This window comes from Sus scrofa, chromosome 16 (genome assembly GCF_054392235.1).
Source record: "Sus scrofa isolate SSC_HxYL_T2T_F1_AM1 chromosome 16, Sscrofa_HxYL_maternal_Yorkshire_Landrace_v2.0, whole genome shotgun sequence".
NCBI lineage: Eukaryota > Metazoa > Chordata > Mammalia > Artiodactyla > Suidae > Sus > Sus scrofa.
This window is the reverse complement of record NC_139398.1, coordinates 32461582-32481916: the sequence shown is the minus strand read 5'-3', so window position 1 is coordinate 32481916 and position 20335 is coordinate 32461582. Positions and strand designations below refer to the sequence as shown.

General features: G+C 42.2%; 1 protein-coding gene across 30 annotated transcripts in view; it reads right to left on the bottom strand.

The window, feature by feature from the left end:
• Positions 1 to 20335, bottom strand: part of RAI14 (retinoic acid induced 14) — a 169451-nt gene that overhangs the window by 12344 nt on the left and 136772 nt on the right. For 15 of the 30 annotated variants that reach the window (XM_085001479.1, XM_085001481.1, XM_085001480.1 and 12 more), the window contains 8 exon segments: positions 11715 to 11779; positions 7291 to 7348; positions 6499 to 6569; positions 4486 to 4592; positions 3673 to 3851; positions 3374 to 3402; positions 2004 to 2090; positions 975 to 1061 (listed from right to left, as the gene is read on the bottom strand). In XM_085001479.1, coding sequence (XP_084857605.1) covers positions 975 to 1061; positions 2004 to 2090; positions 3374 to 3402; positions 3673 to 3851; positions 4486 to 4592; positions 6499 to 6569; positions 7291 to 7348; positions 11715 to 11779 — 683 coding nt within the window. 30 annotated transcript variants of the gene reach the window in all.

The window sequence follows — 20335 nt, the reverse complement described above, 5'->3', positions numbered from 1 at the left end:
CAAATTATAGGTTGAAAGAATCTTTTTTCAAATAAATGTGCATCTAAGTTGAAAGAAAATTTATTTTTAGTATGTTTTAGATGGGGAAATAAATATACAATTATGCCATTGCAATTTCACTTTAACAATGATAAATTTTAGTTTTTTTCCAAGTATAATTTCCTAGTGATTATCAAGTAAATAGATATTAAACTGAAATATTCTCCCATTCCTTAAAACACCAAAACCACAAATTTGGAGATTCGGGTGGAATATGACTTAATGACTTTTCCAAAAAATTTCTAAAATAAATTCAAATTACTTTTTTTTTTTTTTTTTTTTGTCTTTTGTCTTTTTGTCTTTTTTGTTGTTGTTGTTGTTGCTATTTCTTGGGCTGCTCCCGTGGCATATGGAGTTTCCCAGGCTAGGGGTCTAATCGGAGCTGTAGCCACCGGCCTACGCCAGAGCCACAGCAACGCGGGATCCGAGCCGTGTCTGCAACCTACACCACAGCTCACGGCAACGCCGGATCGTTAACCCACTGAGCAAGGGCAGGGACCGAACCCGCAACCTCATGGTTCCTAGTCGGATTCGTTAACCACTGCGCCACGACGGGAACTCCTCAAATTACTTTTATAGTCAGGAAAAATTTGATTAAAAATATAATTACTTCTGAGTAAAACATCAGAGAATAACCAACATTTCCTTCTTTTTGATTGGTATTATATCCTCTCGCAATTTGGTAAGGTGACTGGCTATTAGGTAAGTTCTTATCTTTGTCCCTTTTTTAATGAAGAAAATTACATATTAGTTAATGAATATAATTTAGGAATTCTATTCTTTTTGTACAGAATCCCTGCCAGGGAAAATAATCAAGGGGTGCTTCATGATGAAAACTGAGAAGTGTATTCTGTTTTGCCAGGGGTTGTATAACTTAGTCAAGTCTATTATGTATCTTAAAATTCAACAATAAGTCGGACACAGAAGAGAAATACCTTGAAGGGTGGTTCAGCAAAAAATACTGATTCCTTTCCTGAAAGTGGTGTTGAAGTTATTGATCTTGGGGAAGACACATCACTCAACTAAAAACAAAAAATGAAAACCGTCATTAAAGAATCCTTCTCTAGAGTCTTTTCTTCTTCACTGCCAAAGAATTAGCCTATTTACCCAAAGCAAATAAATCTAACAGTCATTATCCTTAGTTTCAATTAATTCACGGGTAACATATTTTCAGTGTAATTCAGCTACCTCAAATACTTTTTGAAAGTTTGCAGAGTAGTACTAACTAAGGAACTTTGCACCTATATTCACCAAAATTAACTTTAAAATTCTCTACAATTTCTATTGCGGATTGAGATTATTATTAATGATATGCTAACATATGTAAAATTACTTACTGAACAAGATTATTCTCTCAAATATCTGATGTGGATTATTCTTTTTATGGCCTATGATTCTTTTAATAACAAACTCTGGCCTTTTATTTTATTTCTTTTACCATTTCATAGATAGCCAAGCTTCTTCTATTCAGTAATCACTATAAGCTCAGAAATGAAAGCTGCCTTTACTATTAGTCAACCTTGAATGTAATTAGAAAGGCAGACGTTTATTAACACTGTTTAATAAACCAATTAAACTTCATTTGCAATTAATGTCTCAGCAGCAATGCATTCTCCTGCACTTTACTAGAGCTGTTAATGTGAGCTCTAAAAACAGACTGAGCTTATGACCTTAAGGTAAAAGTTTGTCATAGATTTTGAGCATTTTGAGGCTTTTAAAAAAATACTGTTCAATTCTTCAGTTTTGAAATAAGTAAGAATCAACATTATTTCCATACTCATAATCAAAATTCTTCATACCCCCATTTGTAATTTAAAAGCACTAAAAAAATTTTTAAAAAAACACTTTAAATGTGCATTTAAAGGTCAATTTTAAAACCGTTCTTTTGGGCCTAAACACAAAAGGACAAAATTATAGCTTTGTTTTTATATGTTTTCTCATTGTCAGTTGGCTTTTATTTTTACCTGGGTAGGACTGATAGGAGGTGGTGGAGCTTTGCGTTTTTTTGGAGTTCCACTTCTCTCTGAGCTTATTTTAGAGACTTGATCATGCTGAAAGTTATCATAGTCCAATGAATGGAGGGGGGTTAGTTAGGTTAGTAAAGTCTGAGCAAATAGTTTCATCAAACAAATGAGAAAAACCTCAACAGTTCATGCATTTCTTACTTTATCAAGATCTGAAATCTGCTATCAACATAAAAACAAGTAATATGCATGCTCCAAGTTTTCTTCTAGCAGCCCATGCTTTGATAGCAAGAAAATAATAATAATAATAAAAAAAAAAAACAACACAAGACAAAACCAGATTAAGTTGGTGGGGAGAACTGGAAAAGTAGAGGGTGAGGAGTTGTTTCCCATGATTCAGACCCAGAATACATTCATAGTCTAGCTCCCGTCTTAATGCAAACCAGTGGTATTTTCCTGACATTTTCATTACTCCCATTCTTTTTCTTAAAGAATGTATAGTGAGCCCCTCATATCCATAGGTTTCACATCCACAGATTCGACCATCTGCATATCCCAGAACCGAGTTGACAGACAGTCAACTTTACCACATTATTTGAAATAAGGGACTTGATCATATGCAGATTCTGGTATCCCCTGCAGATACCAAGGAATGATTGTAAATATGGGAGAAAAAGGAAATCTCAGCTCTGAAGGTTATAGAGAAATGATTAACACAATTAGTAAAAATAAACTCAGTATCGAGTATTTGCTATTTATGATAATTTTTTCAAGAATCTTGGTGTAAAAATTAATAAAACAGCCAAATACACATCTCATTAATAAACAATAGTGACTATGGTTTTAGGAAAAATCCAAAATAACAGGGCAAATTTCTCAATTTCTATCTGCATAACGCCAATGACATTTCAGAAAAGCTCTAATTAAAAGGAAAATGCTAAATCTCTTTATTTTCATTAAATATCTAACATGGCTAAGGACAGAGTCCAATAGTTCATGTGCTATTTATTACAAGCAGATAAACTACTGCCATTTCTTCTCAGAGTTAAAAATCACATCAAACATTTTCATACCAGTAGGAAATATTAGTACATTCCAGAAAAAGAAATATACAAGTAGCAACTTTACAGTTACATGCTTTGGAAACAGGGTAAATCATCAAGAAAACATTTTCCACCTTGCAAGTCATTGATTCCAAAAACAGTTTACTCCTTAAGTAGTTTTAACACACTCTTTATCCCTTTTCTAATGGACCACTGAGTAGTTTAATCAGAACATTTTCAAATTCCCACAATAACAACCAAACAAAAACAAAAGCAAAAAAACAAACAAACAACAAAAAAAACTTCTCCCCCCCCAAAGATAAATACCTGCTTTGGCTTTGTTGGTGTCTTTAAATCTAGAGAGGAAAAAGTGGGGGGAAAAAAAAAACTCTAAGAACCATAATGACTCATATCCACTTTGGATGGGAAGATCTGAACACGCACACGCGCACACACACACACACACACACACACACACACACAACATACACAATACTCAACACTTTGTTTTTCTTCTAGAATATATTTAAAAGAATAATAATATACATTACATAAATTCCTTTACCCCCTTGGGGAAAACAGAGTGGATACATTTCAAACAACACTGGCTATTTTCTTTCACATACCAGCATCCTGAGAGATTTTTGATAATAGAAGGCTTTGAATTCCTGCGTTTTCTGAGAGTTTGGAATAATGTAAGGCATTGTGTCCAAGAGAATCTACAAGGCTTAGGTCTGCACCCTTTGTAATTAAGGCTTCCACGATGTTAGAGCTGCCAATCTCACAGGCCAGCATGAGAGCAGTTCTAAAGAAGAAGGAGACGACACAGTAATACTAACAAAATGTGAAAACTTTGTGCCAGGGAATCATTTCATTTGCCTTAAAAATAAAGAAAAGACGATTAAGTGCAGCTAAACCTGAACCATACTTAATCTTCTAGGAAATTCAAAATGCAATGCTAGCAAAATAAAATTGGGTAGTTATTTTATAAAACTTCAGACTAAGTCAAAACACAAAACAATACCAGTCAAATGATATAGACATAGTCTTCTGAACATGATGGAATTTAATACGATGGGCACATCTTGTCTTCCTTTCAAATCAAATATTTTAAAGAACTTCAAACATTTTTTAAGACTGTTTTTAAAATGCAACTAATATGTTTCCTTTTATCTTGCATGAAAAGTCAAAGGCAATGGTCTATTCATTTTTGCATTGAATAACCTCATCACAGACACAGTCAGCAGTGATGCTCCCAGAGGTCTGGGGAGAATATTTTTTAAGTCAAAACAGATTCATAATTATCCCAAAAGGCAGAAAACAGTAAAGAAGTGAAAGCTGCTTGAAAACAAATGATCCAAAAATACAGCTGTGATATTTTGGAAGCATCTCAGAACATGGCTATCATTGAAATCACATCATTTCTCACTCTAGGGTACCTTCCGTTTTTGTCCCTGGAATTTACATCTGCTCCATGATCCAGGAGAAAGCGACAGACCTCACTGTGGCCGTTCTGTACTGCAAGAAGCAGTGGTATGTTCCCATCCTAGGAGACAAATTCGGATTAAGGAGTTAACTAAGACATCAAAAGCCAGAACTGCAAAGGTCCCTACTCCTTTTACACTTTATTCCTGACTTGCCCTGCTGCTCTGATATTTCACTGCCCAAGATAGTCTGTGCCCCCCCGGAGCCCGGCATCACATGTCGATAGAGCAGCCCTTCTCATGGAATTTCAGCCTCTTGGTGCTTGATCCCTCGACTCTCACTCAGTCTGGTGGTGACGCGAGAGGCAGTGGGACACACGCATAGGCTCAAGGCAAGGACATCGTGTTTACTGAGAAGTGGTTCTCCATGGTCCTGGAGAAAGGAAGAATTGTCTCCACATGCCATGAACAAGCCCACTGCTCTCTAAGCAGTTTCTTCCGAGTGAACTACATGCAACCTAGTATTCTGCCACTCCATCGCTGTCTTCTCAGAAAGCATCCCCTCTCATAATCTTACTATGTATCAGAGCATGACATGAATTAAGAGTTCATTTGTCTATTATTGACACATGACGAAATAAAGAGATCGACGCAAAGAATGCCTTGGTTACGACATTATAACAATGAGCAATTCCTTTAGGAAAAAAACCTAGATCCTGGACTCATATAAACTATGTAAGATGGTCTAGGAATCTCAATATTGCAGGATAAAATGAATGAAGACAAGACAAGAATTTGTAGGAGACAATTTCCATAACCTTAGGATGAAGGGGAGCCTGACTCAAATCGTGCAAACCATAAAGAGAACCTTTTGTTCTGCTCTTTCCTTGAACATACTCCACAAATGGGGTCGACAGTGATCTTAAGGTCAAGTAGGCAAAGTAAGAATATATCCAATTACTTCATGTTTCTTTACTTTCTTTCTTTTTGTTTTGGCCGCCCCACAGTCTATGGCATCCTTAACCCACTGTGCCTGGCCAGGGATCGAACCTGCATCCCAGCTCTCCAGAGATGCTGCCCATCCTGTTGGGAACGTCTATCCAATTATTTTAAAATGGGGAGTTTTAAGAATACAGTTGCTGCTTAAAAATTAAGTGTGCACTCAAAGTAGAACTTCAGAATTTCTAAAAAATCATCTGTGAGGTCATAGTACCTTCTGGTTATAAAGTACAGAGATTCAGGGAGTGTGGATTTACTTACAGATCCTAAATGCTCACTTCACAATACCCCACCAGATATAATATATACATAGCCAAGTCCCATGCTACAGCATGTAATTTAACCCTGTAATTGGGAGCCACAGGCATGTCAATTTATACTTAAAACAGCAAGGTCGAAATAGGCTAGAAGTGGTCTTTAAAACTGGGAAACTCTTTGCAGGAGTACCCAAGGTGATACACAGGGTACAGAAAGAAAATAACAGAACTTCTACTGAGACTTATTTTTTATTCATAAAAATCAAGAAATTTGGAGTTCCTACAGTGGTGCAGTGGGTTAAGAATACGACTGCAGTGGCTCTGGTCACTGCACAGGAGCGAGTTCGATCCTAGGGCCCAGTGCATGGGGCTAAAAGGAGGGGCATTGCCACAGATGCGGTGCAGGTTGCCGTTGTGGCTCAGATTCAATCCCTGGCCTGGGAACTTCCATGCCATATGCTGTGGGTGTGGCATACATTTTGTTTTTTTAAAATCAAGAAATAGTTAGTAATATTTAATATTGATGGCAGACCACATGTCTATCCTTAGAAACAAATATAAGAAGTGCACACTGCAAGATGTTCTACTGACAGTTTAGGGACCAATGGGGATAATTCTTAAATCTGTTCTGCATAAGAGGACCTAAGTCAGAAAGCAATAGATTTTTGCCAAACACATGGGTCTCGAAGGTCTTCATGACTCCGGCAAGGAGCCCATGGTGCTCTAGAAACCAGTGTCCATCTCCACCTCTAGTGGGTCACCCAGTACTCACCAAATCCTTGAGGTTTATGGGGCTTTTGTGCTCACAAAGAACCTGCACAGCTTGAAGGCAGCCCTGCGCCGCTGAGGGAAGAAAGACACAGAAAGCAGAGCCGATCACAAAGCTACTCTCACACCCAGGGGCATCAAACACTTCCAGGAAGGAAAGGTCACCTTCTCTCCAGTTTGCACGGGTTACTTGGTTGCATTGAAGAGAAATGACGTCAGGATGGTTAAGGAAGCGGTGTTTGAAATCTGTTTAATTTCAGTGCCCTCCAGACCTACAGCCAGTGCCTGCCAGTTGCCTTTAGGCAAACATTTGGTTTAGCTTTTCCTAGGACTTGGCTTTTCTACAACCAGCACTAGAAGAATTTGTAAATCGAATCCTCCCACAGTTCAATATCCATGTTTTGTCACTTTAAGCTGTGTGGCAGGCGGTAAAATCCAATGGTGATAAATAAAATGGATGAATGTTCCTTTGGATCCCCCAAGTAAAAAAATCTGTATCACACATCACCTGAAACCTTCAGAGGCTCATGAATCTCTCTTAAACAAGAACTTCACATCAATTAAAATACAATAACCATGACAATTTCTACTCATTATTTGATAGGTGACTGATGAATTCTAGATGTATGCCTCAGGTCAACTCTGCACATTTCGCAAACTAAGGAAAACAGGAATCATGTCTGGGAATAACAGGAAACCACATCAGGAATAATATGGTAGCAGTAATGGCTTAAATAAGGAAAATGAAAACTTAGTGTTTCTTAGGGCAGAAGACAAATAAGAGAGTGAGAATTACCTGCATAATGTAAAGCTGTTTTCCCAGAGCTGTCGACACTTTCGGCTGGGCATTTAGACTATAAGACAAAAGTCAATAAATACACATAATATACACTTCTATTCAGTCCATTCTTTTCCTGCAAGGTGAGATGTGACTCATTAGGAAGAGCATAACCATGAAGAAGTCCCAGTTGCTGTGCTCTAGGGTCTTGTGGAGGCAGAGGCATCACCAAGGAAACATGACACGGGGGACCCATCACCTCTTTGCTGCTTTGACTGGCCCCCTCTCTTACATCGACTCTGTCACCAAGAGACCATCCCCTCCAGCTGACAAACATGCTTGAGGAGCTCTCCATCTGGATCCCACCTTTCCCCCTGTCCTGCCCCAATTCTCTACCCCCTTCTCCAAACCAACATTCTGCCCCCCACAAGCTGCTATGCATTCCTGGACTCACTGTAGTTGGGTGTCTGCCCTCAAAACTCCATGGAGATGGCCTGATCCTTGTCACCTTCAATGTTGCCAATGACAGACATTTTTGTCCTCCTCTTACCAACCTCTCACCTGCAATCCACTCCCTCTTCTCCAAAAGCTCCCTCCCATCACTGCTGGAATCCTGCCTGGCACATCCCATCCTGGGTGTTCTTCATGCTGCTCTGGCCACCCCTTTCCCTTTAGGCAAACACGCACCCTAGGGCTCCCTCGTGTGCATTCTCTAAGCTCTCTTCCTCAGTAATCTCATCCACACCCACAGCTCAAAATCCCATCTAGAATCCAGCGACTCCCAAATATATATCTTTTTTTTTTTTCTTTTCCTGTCTTTTTGGGCCACACCCGTGGCACATGAGGTTCCCAGGCTAAGGGTCAAATCAGAGCTACAGCTGCCAGCCTACGCCACAGCCACAGCAATGCGGGATCCGAGCCACGGCTGTGATCTACATCACAGCTCACAGCAACATCGGATCCCTGACCCACTGAGTGAGATCAGGGATTGAACCCACAACCTCATGGATACTCGTCGGGTTCGTTAACTACTGAGCCACACTGGGAACTCCTGAAATGTATATCTTGACGAAACAACAATACTACTGTGTAAGTATTAGCTTTATGTGCCAGGCACTGTTCAAAGAATTGTTTTTAAAGCTCCTAACAACCCTAGGTAGATACTAGTATTACCTCCATTTACAGACGAGGAAACTGAGGCACCAAAAAGCTGGTAATTTGCCCAGGTCACAGTAAGAGGCAGAGCCAGGATTCAAAGCCAGACAGCCTGGGCTGTCCATATCTCTACACAGCATTTGTACGCCCATGGCTGGGTGCCCCTGAAACTCTAACCAGGAATATTGTGCCTCAATGGAGTGGAATAAAATAAATACTTAATTTTAACTTACAAAAAGAACAAACAAACAAACAAACAAACAGAGATGCAGATGGCATCTCTGAGCCCCAGGCTTGACAACCCTCTGCCTGTTCCACATTTTCCCCTGGCGTCTCACGAGCACCTCAAATGCAGCACGACCAAAAGTTCTGGCTTCCCCTCCCCGAGGCTTCCCCGCCTCTGTCAACAGCACCATCATCGGTCCAGCCTCGGAGCCAGTGCGTCACCTGTGATTTCTTCTCCTCTTCCTCCTCCCACATCTAATCCACCACCACATCCTGTTCATTCTTTCTCCAGAACACACCCTCACGTATGGTCTGCTCTTTCTCTATTAGCACTTTGTGGTCTGAGGCGGCACCTGCTCACCTAGTGGAGCTCCAGTTTGCTTTCTCCTTCTAAACTGTGAATGTCGCTCTTACTGCAAAGCCCTCCAGGGTTCTACGCTGTACTTGGATGAAGCACTGTCTGCCCATCATGACACACAAAAGGCCACACCCTGGGCCCCTCTTTCTCCTCATTCCCTTCGCCTCAGGCCTGCTCACTGCCTTTCGTTTCTCCCTGGCTCATTTAGGGCCGCACTCCGGCATATGGAGGTTCCCAGGCTAGGAGTCGAATCAGAGCTGTAGCCGCCAGTCACAGCCACACCAGATCTGAGCTGCCTCTGCGACCTACACCACAGCTCATGGCAACACTGGATCCTTAACCCACTAAGCAAGGCCAGGGATCGAACCTGTGTCACCTCAGTTCTGTACTTGCTGTCCTATGTGCCTGGAATGTTCCCCCTTTGGCTCTCTGCACCAGTGAGATTTCAGCTTAAAAATTGCCTCTTCAGAGTTCCTGTTGTGGCTCAGCAGTGATGAACCCTAGGAGTATCCATGAGGACACAGGTTCGATCCTTGGCCTCGCTAAATGGGTTAAGAATCTGGGGTTGCTACAGGGCGCAGATGCAGCTTGGACCTGGTGTTGCTGTGGCTGTGGTGTAGGCTGGCAGCTGTAGCTCTGATGTGACCCCTAGCCTAGGAACTTCCATATGCCATGGGTGCAGCCCTAAAAAGCAAAAAAAAAAAAAAAAAAAAAAAAAAAGCAAAAAATCACCTCCCCCCCACACCTCCCCTTCCCTGAACAACCCCCCACTCCCACCTCCCAGTACTCTGTTAGTTTTCTTTTTGGTGTTGTGCAATTTGTCATGTATATGTGTGCCTTTGTTTATTAGATGGCAAGCTCGGGCAGGATAGGGGCTACTCTGTCTGTAAGTAAATACTCACTGCTTAACACAGTGCATGGCGCCCAGGGAACACTCGTCGGGGAAGCAGTGGGCTACTGGGGAGGGAGAGAGCCCATCTGAATGTGAAGAGTCTCACAAGGCTCTCTCTGCATTCACAGCCTCAAGGAGGGAGACCTTTGAGATGGTGGCCACTGGAGAAGGGAAGCCTCTCCAGCAGACAGAGAGTCAGAGCAAAGGGCCAGAGGGAAGAGTCAGTGCAGAAGATGCAGGGGTGAAGGGCGGTCCCATCAGAGGGCATGGAGCAGCCAAACGAGAAGTGAAGAAGTGACCAGAGGGGTATGGGACCCAAGGAGAGCAGCCCATTACGAGAACATCAAAGCCTCAGGTTTTAACAACTCTCCAGAAAGAACGGCATTCAGACAGTTTGCAGAGAACAGGCAACGTGAGAGGGAAATGTCTGTCTACCCTTCAGTGGTGAGCAGAATGGAGATTGGGTTACGACTTGCCATGCTTTGGCCTAATTTTAGAACAGCACAAGGAACTGTTTAAAGGCTTCAAAGATTCCAGAGCAAAACCAATCCATTTGCATAACCAGATATAAAATTACATTAGAGGCTAGAATATCTGGTCCTTGTGGATTTCCAGCTTGTCAAGTTCATTCTTCCTTCAAATCAGAGCCAGATGCAAAGTCTGGATAGCTACACCAGGTTGGGAATGGCGATTTAAAATACAAGTAAGTTTTTTTAAAAAATGAAGGTAAGACCAAAGGTGTGGCGGCAGGGCCCTCAGGAAAGTCCATGATGTTCATTTATCCAGAGAGTGCCCAGACCCAGAGGAGGCAGAAAAGAAAAGTTCTATTGCAATTGTCTTTAGAGAGAAGCCTCATAATAAAAATCATCATCACAGATGTTGATCTCTGTTTCTTGAATTTCACTTCAAAGACCTGCTAAGGTTAAGCATTCCTAGCACAGGCGGTAGCTTGCATCATGTAATGCAAGACAAGAAGCTGTGTGATCAACGGAGCAGGACAAGCTGAAGAATGTGCCCACATTTCTGCATCAGAATTGCAAAGGCAAATTAAAGCAAGATGCTGGGTCCCAAAGAGGGCTTGGGAAGGCCAGGACAGCAGCTTAAGGGAACAGACAGTACTCCAAACACATCTTGTTGCACTGTGCTGTTCCTGAAAACGGGCAGCTTGCATTTTGACTGGCAACAGCTGGAAGTTACTGTACACGCTGCTCTTGGGATTTCGGGAAACACTCATCTCTGAAGGTAGATGGAAGGTGTCACCCTAAGTGATGGGTGTAAGCTTCCTGGCAGGATTATCAAACCAGGGAGATGACCTAAAATTATAAAGAAGAATAAAACCAAGAACTTGAACAAAAGCTGAGAACCCAAAGCTCCTCAAGTTACATACAAGGAAATGGTGGTTGAAACTTTGCCTCTCAAGAGGAGCTGCATTCTACTAGTAAGTGAGAGAGAAAATAATTACTAGGATATGCGAGATCCTGTGTTGGAAGGATTTCCAACAGCATGGAAATAATTTTCTTAAATTGACTATTTAAATGGTACAAATCCTTCGGGTAGGGGGGAAAAAAAAAGGTGGATAAAGGGGTGAAGGGGCTGGATCCCAGGAAGATACTCCAAATTTTTATTAGGATCCTTTTCTCTCTGAGTACAGTTGCTACAGAAGTGATCTTCTTGGCTACCTGATTTTAATAATGAAGCTTCTTAGGAAACCGAGGTTCAGGGATAACCTGTCTGTGTTTGTCCTTTCACACCTAAGATTACTTTCCAATTTGAAAAATGACACATTCATAATTTTCAGTTGTCCCATTTTACCTGAAGGAGCTTCTTGACGCATTCATGGTGGCTGTTCTTGGCTGCGAGGTGCAGAGCACTGTGTCCTAAATGGATTAAAGAAAAAAAAAATTGGAAGAAAACGACCGCACATTTAAAATCTCTTATCTCCATAATGAAGACAACTATGAGGAAATAAATTGTGCTCCAACAAAGACGGAATTGTTGCTCTTGGGAGTTAAGGCCTCCACTTCTTATCTGCAAAGTTCAGTGACAAAACTGGGGAGGACACAGACCCTCCTGCCCCCTGGGTAGCATTCAGGGTCCACACCAGCTGCCATTCTCCTGGGTACAATTGAGCTCTGGGCTAGCACCTTGCGGAGACTCAGGATGCAGCTGGAAAGTTCTGCTTTCAGGTGTCAGCAGGGGTGGTGAATGCCCCACGTCCACAATGTCACAGCAGGACACAACTGCCACAACTGCCTTGGGCCTCAGAAGCCAGCAGAGGCAGCCAGCAAGCCAGCCGACAGCACACCCCACACCCACGTGAAACCCCACTTTGATTCCGTGTTTCTCTCTCCTCCACATGTGCTCCAGCTCTGTATGCAAATTACATGGAGTTCTCAGATACTCAAAGTCCTTAGGCAGAAGAAGGATAAAGGTTATAAAAACAACCCACTAGCAAAGCAGCATCTTTTCACATTCCTTTCACAGAACGTGACACCTTCTGACTTTTCTGCGGTCAGATGACATTAAGAAATTCTAATGCTGGAGTTCCCGTCATGGCACAGTGGTTAACGAATCTGACTAGGAACCATGAGGTTGCGGGTTCGATCCCTGACCTTGCTCAGTGAGTTAAGGATCCGGCGTTGCCGTGAGCTGTGGTGTAGGTCGCAGACAAGGCTCGGATCCTGCGTTGCTGTGGCCCTGGCATAGGCTGGCAGCTACAGCTCCAGTTAGACCCCTAGCCTGGGAACCTCCATACGCCGCGGGAGCGGCCCAAGAAATGGCAAAAAGACAAAAAAAAAAAAAAAAAAAGAAAGAAAGAAAGAAAGAAAGAAATTCTAATGCTACACCCAGCTCCCCCCAACCCCTGCCCTGACCTAATGGGCTGTGGAATTTCTATGGAAGATGGGCTTAGGGGCAGCCTGGGTGTGGCTACTAGACCAGCAGGCTCCCACCCTAGGGCTCTGACAATTGCTCTTTGCTTGGCTTGGCTCCCCTTCCTCTGGGATCTGCCCTCTCACCTCCCTCAGATGCCACTGAAATGCCACCTTCTGGATGAGCCCTTTCCTGACCTCGGCGCTCAAAATTCCAACTCCTCCCCCACCCTCTTTCTTCCTACTCCCTGCTCCATTTCTTTGTCCTTCGTAGCACCCAGAACCTTCCAACACTCCTTTCCTGCCTCGATCTTCTCCCACTCCCCCGACTCTTAGGGAGTTAACTGTTCTTTCCCCCTCAGAATATAAGCTCTGCAACCCAAGTGCCTCTAGCACTGCTGGTACACAGTAGGCTCTCGATACAGAAGTGTTAATTTGAATTAGATGTATGTTCATTACAAATGTCTGGGAGAGGGGTTTGGAGGGAAGGAACCAAAGTTACCACTGTGAGCCAACCCAGTGATACCTAGGAAACTCTTAAACCCTGCAGTTTGCAAACTGTTTGACCCAAGATACCTACGATATAACACCTGTAAGCAACCCACGCTCTTTTTTTATTTTTAATGACTTTTATTTTTACCATTATAGTTGGTTTACAGTGTTCTGTTTCTACTGTACAGCAAAGTGATCCAGTCACACACACACACACATATATATACATTCTTTTTCTCACATTATCCTCTATCACGTTCCATCGCAAGTGACTAGATAGAGTTCCCTGTGCTACAGAGCAGGATCTCATTGCTTATCCACTCCAAGTGCTAGAGTTTGCGTCTACTAACCCCAGACTCCCAGTCCATCCTACTGCCTCCCTCTCTCCCTTGGCAACCACAAGTCTGTTCTTCAAGTCCACAAGTTTCTGTTCTGTGGAAAGGTTCATTTGCCGTATATTAAGATTCCAGATATGTGATATCATGTGGTATTTGCCTTTCTTTTTCTGACTTACTTAACTTAGTATGAATCTCTAGTTCCATCCATGTTGCTGCAAATGGCGTTATTTTGTTCTTTTTATGGCCGAGTAGTATTCCATGTGTATATATACCACATCTTCTTAATCCATTCATCTGTCAAGGGACATTTGGGTTGTTTCCATGTCTTGGGTATTGTGAATAGTGCTGCAATGAACATAGGGGTGCATGTGTCTTTTTTAGGGAAAGTTTTGTCCGGATATATGCCTAAAAGTGGGATTGCTGGGTCACATGGAAGTTCTATATTTAGTCTTCTGAGGTACCTCCATACTGTTTTCCATAGTGGTTGTAACCCATACTTTCAAACAGGCTTGAAGCATGTTTCTCAGCCTCAGTGCTACTGACACTTGAAAGTATGGTAGGTGGGTCATCCTGTGCACTGCAAGATACTGGGACAACCAGAAGTGTCTCCAGACATTGCTAAATATTCCCTGGGTGGGTGGGAATCACCCCAGTTGAGAAGTACTGGCTTAGAGGAACATATTTCTTTTATATGTGGTTCAGTCTCCAAATACCATTTCTCTTTTCTGAATTAGTCTTTGTGATATAACACTGACTGGAAATCCACTAATTATTTGAGAATCATATGGCTAGGAAAGAGTATATTTAAAATTGGAGGGTTTTCCCCCTATGTTGTTGGTGGGAATAAAAGCTGGTGCTTTGGAGAACAGTATGGAGGTTCCTTAAAAAGCTAAATATAGAACTATCATCCCACTCCCAGGCACATATCCAGAGAAAATCATAATTTGAAAAGATACATGCACCTCAATGTTTGCAGCACTATTTACAATAGCCAAGACTTGGAAGCAACCTAAATGTCCATCAATAGAGAATTGGATAAAGAAGACATAGTATATACAGGCAATGTAATATCACTCAGCCATAAAAAAGGATGAAATAATGCCATTTTCAGCAACATGGATGGACCTAGAAATTATCATCCTAAGTGAAGTCATGCAGAGAAGGACAAATATGAAATCACTAATATATGGAACCTAATAAAAAAATGATACAAAAGAACTTACAGAAATAGACTCAAAGACTTTGAAACCAAAGAGGAAATGGGGCAGGGGTAAATTAGGAAGTTGGGATTAACATACTTGCATTACCATATATAAAATAGATAAGTAATGAGGACACTGTATAGTACAGGGAAATCTATTCAGTAGTGTGATATATTCTACATGGGAAAAGAATCTGAAAAGGAATGGATATATGTATAACTGATTTACTTTGTTGTTCACCTGAAACTAATAAACTTTGTAAGTCAACTATACGCCAATTAAGTTTTTTTTTTAAAAAGAAAGAACCAAGTTATATGAGAAAAAGTAAAGTAAAAGGGTTTTAGGACCACAGTGAGCTGCACAAAATCATGGGTGAGGTCAAAAGCTCAGATTCCTTCTTTTCTGAGACCAGCTGCCCAGAGATTTTAAGGGTCTGTGTGAAGGCAGCTCTTTGATGGGGGTAGAACACTGAGAGGAGGGAATCCCGTGACCCCCTCCCCAAATGGAGGAGGATGAGGAAGATCAGGAAAGGAGGGAAAGAGACCCTTGGGAGGAGGAAGACAAAGCCCTTCTCTTCCCCTTGCTCCCCTGCTTTCAGGAGGTCTAACACACAATCAGTGAGCTCACTCGCAGGATGCATTAAAGAGGCTTTGGTGGGTTAGCCTGCCCTCAGCCATCATTTTTTACCAGTGCTTTAAGGACAAGCACATTCTGTGTTTTAAATAAATGCCTTACAGCTGAACTTTTGGAAGCCATCCTGATTGTAAGTAGACTGTTTATGCCGTGCATGCGATGCATTAACTTTTGTCTGTCCTGTGGACAAAAGCTATTCTACACAAACAGCACCCATTGGAAAAAGGCACGGTTCTCCAAAGACAAGAGGGGAGGGAGATTTATACAACTCGTCACAGAATAAATAAATAGCAGGCTTTCATTTTCACTCCGAGTGTTCTAGTCATATCTGGAAATAAGTGCTGTGTTTCTAGAGAAACAAAATTCTTTTATTCCTTGGCCCTATGATGTGTCTTCCTAACCAGGAGCACAAAAGCATTTTTCACTTAAAACTGTCTCAAAATTCAAATGATGCAAAATCCCCTGGAGTGAGATGTCTCTCACGGCTACTATTAAAATAAAATTCTCTCTCCAAAGGCAGAATGTTCTGGAGAGAATATATTATAGCAGGGACAGAACCTCAAGGTAACAAACCAGTGCATAAGTCTGGCCCCCTTCAGCTGTGGATCTGTCTGAAATGTCAGGAAGCAATTTCCCTACAGGAAAATAGCAGGGCGACCCTAATTCAAGTGCATTTCAGCAGAATTTTGCCTGTAAGTAAAAAGAGCACTGCTATTTATAAGTCAAACGTTGTGGGCTATTCCAGGTGGTTTAAGAATCCTGTTACTGAGTCTAAGAAGAATGGCCCAGCCACTGTGGCCATGGAACACCTTCCCCCAAACTCCCTCTGATAGTCACCATCTATGCAGTGGTGTGAGATCTCTACAGAAACGGAGAATTAACTTAGACAGTGGAGGGGTTACTGAGGGGCATGTGGGCATACTCTTTAAGTGCAGGGTACTTGGTTTTAAATCAATGAAGTCCTAAGACACAACAAAGCTAACAGACACCAAAAAGCTGAAGTTTGAGAAATCATAGTTTCAGATGATTAAGAGGCATTTAGAAAAATAAAGGGGAAGTTCCCGTCGTGGCGCAGTGGTTAATGAATCTGACTAGGAGCCATGAGGTTGCGGGTTCAGTCCCTGCCCTTGCTCAGTGGGTTAACGATCCAGCGTTGCCGTGAGCTGTGGTGTAGGTTGCAGACGCGGCTCGAATCCCGCGTTGCTGTGGCTCTGGCGTAGGCCGGTGGCTACAGCTCCGATTCAACCCCTAGCCTGGGAACCTCCATATGCAGCGGGAGTGGCCCAAAGAAATAGCAAAAAAGACAAAAAAAATAAAAATAAAAATAAAGGGAATTAAATGATAATCAACTAGATAAAGTTTAAAATAGCCACTTAAAAACCAGAGTTTCAGAATGATGAATAGAAACATAAAAGCATCAATTCATTTGGTTTTTATTCACAATTTTAAATATGTTTAAACAACACTGTTCTTAGAAATCCTTACCTTTATAGCAAGTTTTTAATCACTGGAGCACAACTCTATTCACCTAGTTATAGTCCCAGGGGAGAGAAGACCAGAGAATAAAGGTTTTTTTTTTTTCGGTCTTTTCTAGGGTCGCATATGGAGGTTCCCAGGCTAGGGGTCTAATTGGAGCTGTAGCCACCGGCCTACACCACAGCCACAGCAACGCGGGATCCAAGCCACATCTGCGACCTACACCATAGCTCACGTAACCCACTGAGCGAGGCCAGGGATGGAACCCGAAACCTCAGGGTTCCTAGTTGGATTCGTTAACCACTGAGCTACAACGGGAACTCCATAAAACAGGTATCTGTAAAAATTTTTATTTATTCGTCTTTTTCCAACTGAAGCATAGTTCATTTACAATATTGTGTTAGTTTCTGGTGTACAGCAAAACGGTTCAGATTATATTTGAGGTCGAAAAAGGTATTTCTAATAACCATTCATACTATTCAATGGAGTTTTGAAATCATCCTGTAATGTACAAAAATAAATTTGCATAGTATTTTATATACAAGCAAAAGTTTTTTTTTTTTTTTCGTGTGTGTGTGTCATTTGAAATATTTTCATGGCCAGTGATGCCAGTCACTGTATACGGCTGGCCCCTCTGACATCCCAAACACACATGTGAACAATAAGAACTAAAAATCATACGATCATTTTTTGGTTTTACTTCAAATGAAAATACAAAATACACTCAATGGGCTATCTTTGCAATTTACATTTTAAGTGTCCCACCCACTAAAGGACCTGAGTTTTAAGATGACTATGACCTTCCAGGTCCTCAGGTGGTGTCCTATTTGAGCGGGATTAGGGGCATAATGAAATGGAGGGCCACCCAGAAATGCAAACACAAGCTAAACCCATACCTGAAACCCTACAAAAGAGTAAGGTTCTCAAGTTTCCCTTCCTGAGACCTCTGTGCATTATGATATTTCCATACCCCAGGCCTCACTCTGGGCAAAGAGATCAGAGAAAATTTAAGGTATGGAGTGTGACTGAAATTGCACATCATCCTTCAATCTCTGTTCCCACTCCTTCTACAGCAAAAGCTTCTATAGTTTTGGTGTTTTTTTTTTTTTTTTTTTTCATTTAAAATCTTCTATAGTTTGTTTGTTCGTCTTTTGTATTTTTAGGGCCACACCCACGACATATGGAGGTTCCCAGGCTAGGGGTCGAATTGGAGCTGTAGCCGCCAGCCTACGCCAGAGCCACAGCAACGAGGGATCCGAGCTGCGTCTGCAACCTACACCACAGCTCACGGCAACGCCAGATCCTTAAGGCACTGAGCGAGGCCAGGGATCAAACCCGAAACCTCATGGGCAACCTCATGGTTCCTAGCTGGATTCGTTTCCACTGCACCAAGATGGGAACTCCCTAAAACCTTTTACAGTTTTAACTAGACAAACTGCTGCCCAGAATTCCTAGCTTCCCTTAAGCCAGGTATGGCTCCAGATGATTCTGCATCCAGTGGGATCTGAATGTGTCCTCTGGTCCTGGGCTTCTTGCCCTTCCACCCACTGCTGGGATGCAGCCTCAGGCAGAGCCATCCTGGGCCATCAGAACCAAGGTAACATCCTGGATGGTGGAGCAACCAAGTCTGCGTCCCTCTGTGTGGAGCTGAGCTGCCGCACCAATCTGGGACTTTCGAAGAAGAGAGAGAAAAAGCCTATCTTAATTAGCCACTGGGTCACATTGTTTCAAATGAATATACTTGCCAATAATGGGAGCCTGGAAGCTAAGGCTTCAAAAAAGCACAGATAGGAGTTCCACCGAGGCACAGCAGGGTAAGGATCCGGCATTGTCACCACAGCCTCTTGGGTTCCTGGCTGTGGTGTGGGTTTGATCCCTGGCCTGGGAACTTCCACATGTCACAGGCATGGCTAAATACAAACAAACAAAAAACAAAAAAGCACTGATAACAGACGAATCAGAAGTTCCTTTGTGGTGCAGCCAGTTAAGGATCCTGCACTGCTGCAGCTGTGGCAGATGCAGGTTCGATCCCTGGCCTGGGAATTTCTACATGCCTCAAGAGTGGCCAAAAACAAATGAAAAAATAGAAGATTTTTTAAAAATTTTTTCCAATGTTCTGTCTATGCTTCTGTTTAAGAATGTATCTCATTCTTCTGGGTGTTAACTACAGGCATCGAAAGACAAAAACATACCTTGGAAAACCTCGGAATCTGGGAGAAGTGATTTTAAAGAAGCAGAGAGAAATACCACTTCTTACGTATGAGAAGAATAAGCACAAACAAAGCAATGAAAGGAGCTGGATAAATAACCTAGGTCCTGTTCAAAGACAGCGCTATGAGCTTAGGTGCAGACTCCCAGCTGAAGGCTACATATACGCCTATGGCTTACTGGGCAAACGGGCAATAAGGAATAAGGACACCCCCCCCAAACCAAAAACATGAGTCATGAGCTTCCCCCAATGTGAGGAGTTTTCAGATTTGTACCGTGAGAACAGGTGGCTTGGTGATATTCAAAGCTTCTGTTGTTTGTTTTTTAAATATGTGAAACCTTTCAAAGCCTCATGTCTGAAAGAGAATGAAGGTGGTGTGGGCGATGAAGCAATAATCTAACACAGAAGCCTAAGGCAGCGAGCCTTCCCCGTGGGTTGGGCGCTACTAAGAGGGTCACACATGTCATCTCACCTAAGCCTCAGAAGCCACCTCACATGATGACTGAAATGCTGTATTGTTCCTATAGCCACGGCCTTACCCTTTTGTTCCTAAGATTGTAAAGCATTTATGAAAATTCTCTCATCAGACTTCCAAGCATCTGGTGTAGAAGGATAGCGGTTAAAGAAGGAAGAGATGGAGTTCCCGCCATGGTGCATGGGGTTAAGAATTCAGCTGCAGTGGCTTGGGTTGCTACGGAGGTGTGGGTTCAGTCCCTGGCCCCACACAGTGGGTTAAAGGATCTGGTGTTGCTGTGGCTGCAGCTCGGGATTCAATCTCTGGCCTGGGAACTTCCATATCTTGCAGGTGCAGCCATAAAACAAAACAAAAAAAAGAAAGAAAGAAAAGAAAAGAAATAGATGCCAAGAATGCTTTGCTTCAAATCCAATAACCAGTTTAAAAACTATCCTAGGCTTTATGGATAAAAGGGATTAAAAAAAGGTCAGTGTAATAATATATTTTGAAAGCAGTTTTTTGTTCCCTTCAGCCACTCTTCAGGGCAGTTAGTAAGTTTATGGTAACAGATTTTTGTGCAAGTTCTTGGTGCGTGTTGGGATTGAGGAGGACTCTATCTCAGAAGTAATGTGGCAATTCTTAAGGCAAGTTTACTGAAAAGACAATCCCTGTAACAGCCGAGCCATTTAATTCACCCATTCCTCCAGTGTTTGGGGCTACAAAAGACCACTAACGCATGGTGACAAATGCCCTTGTCCG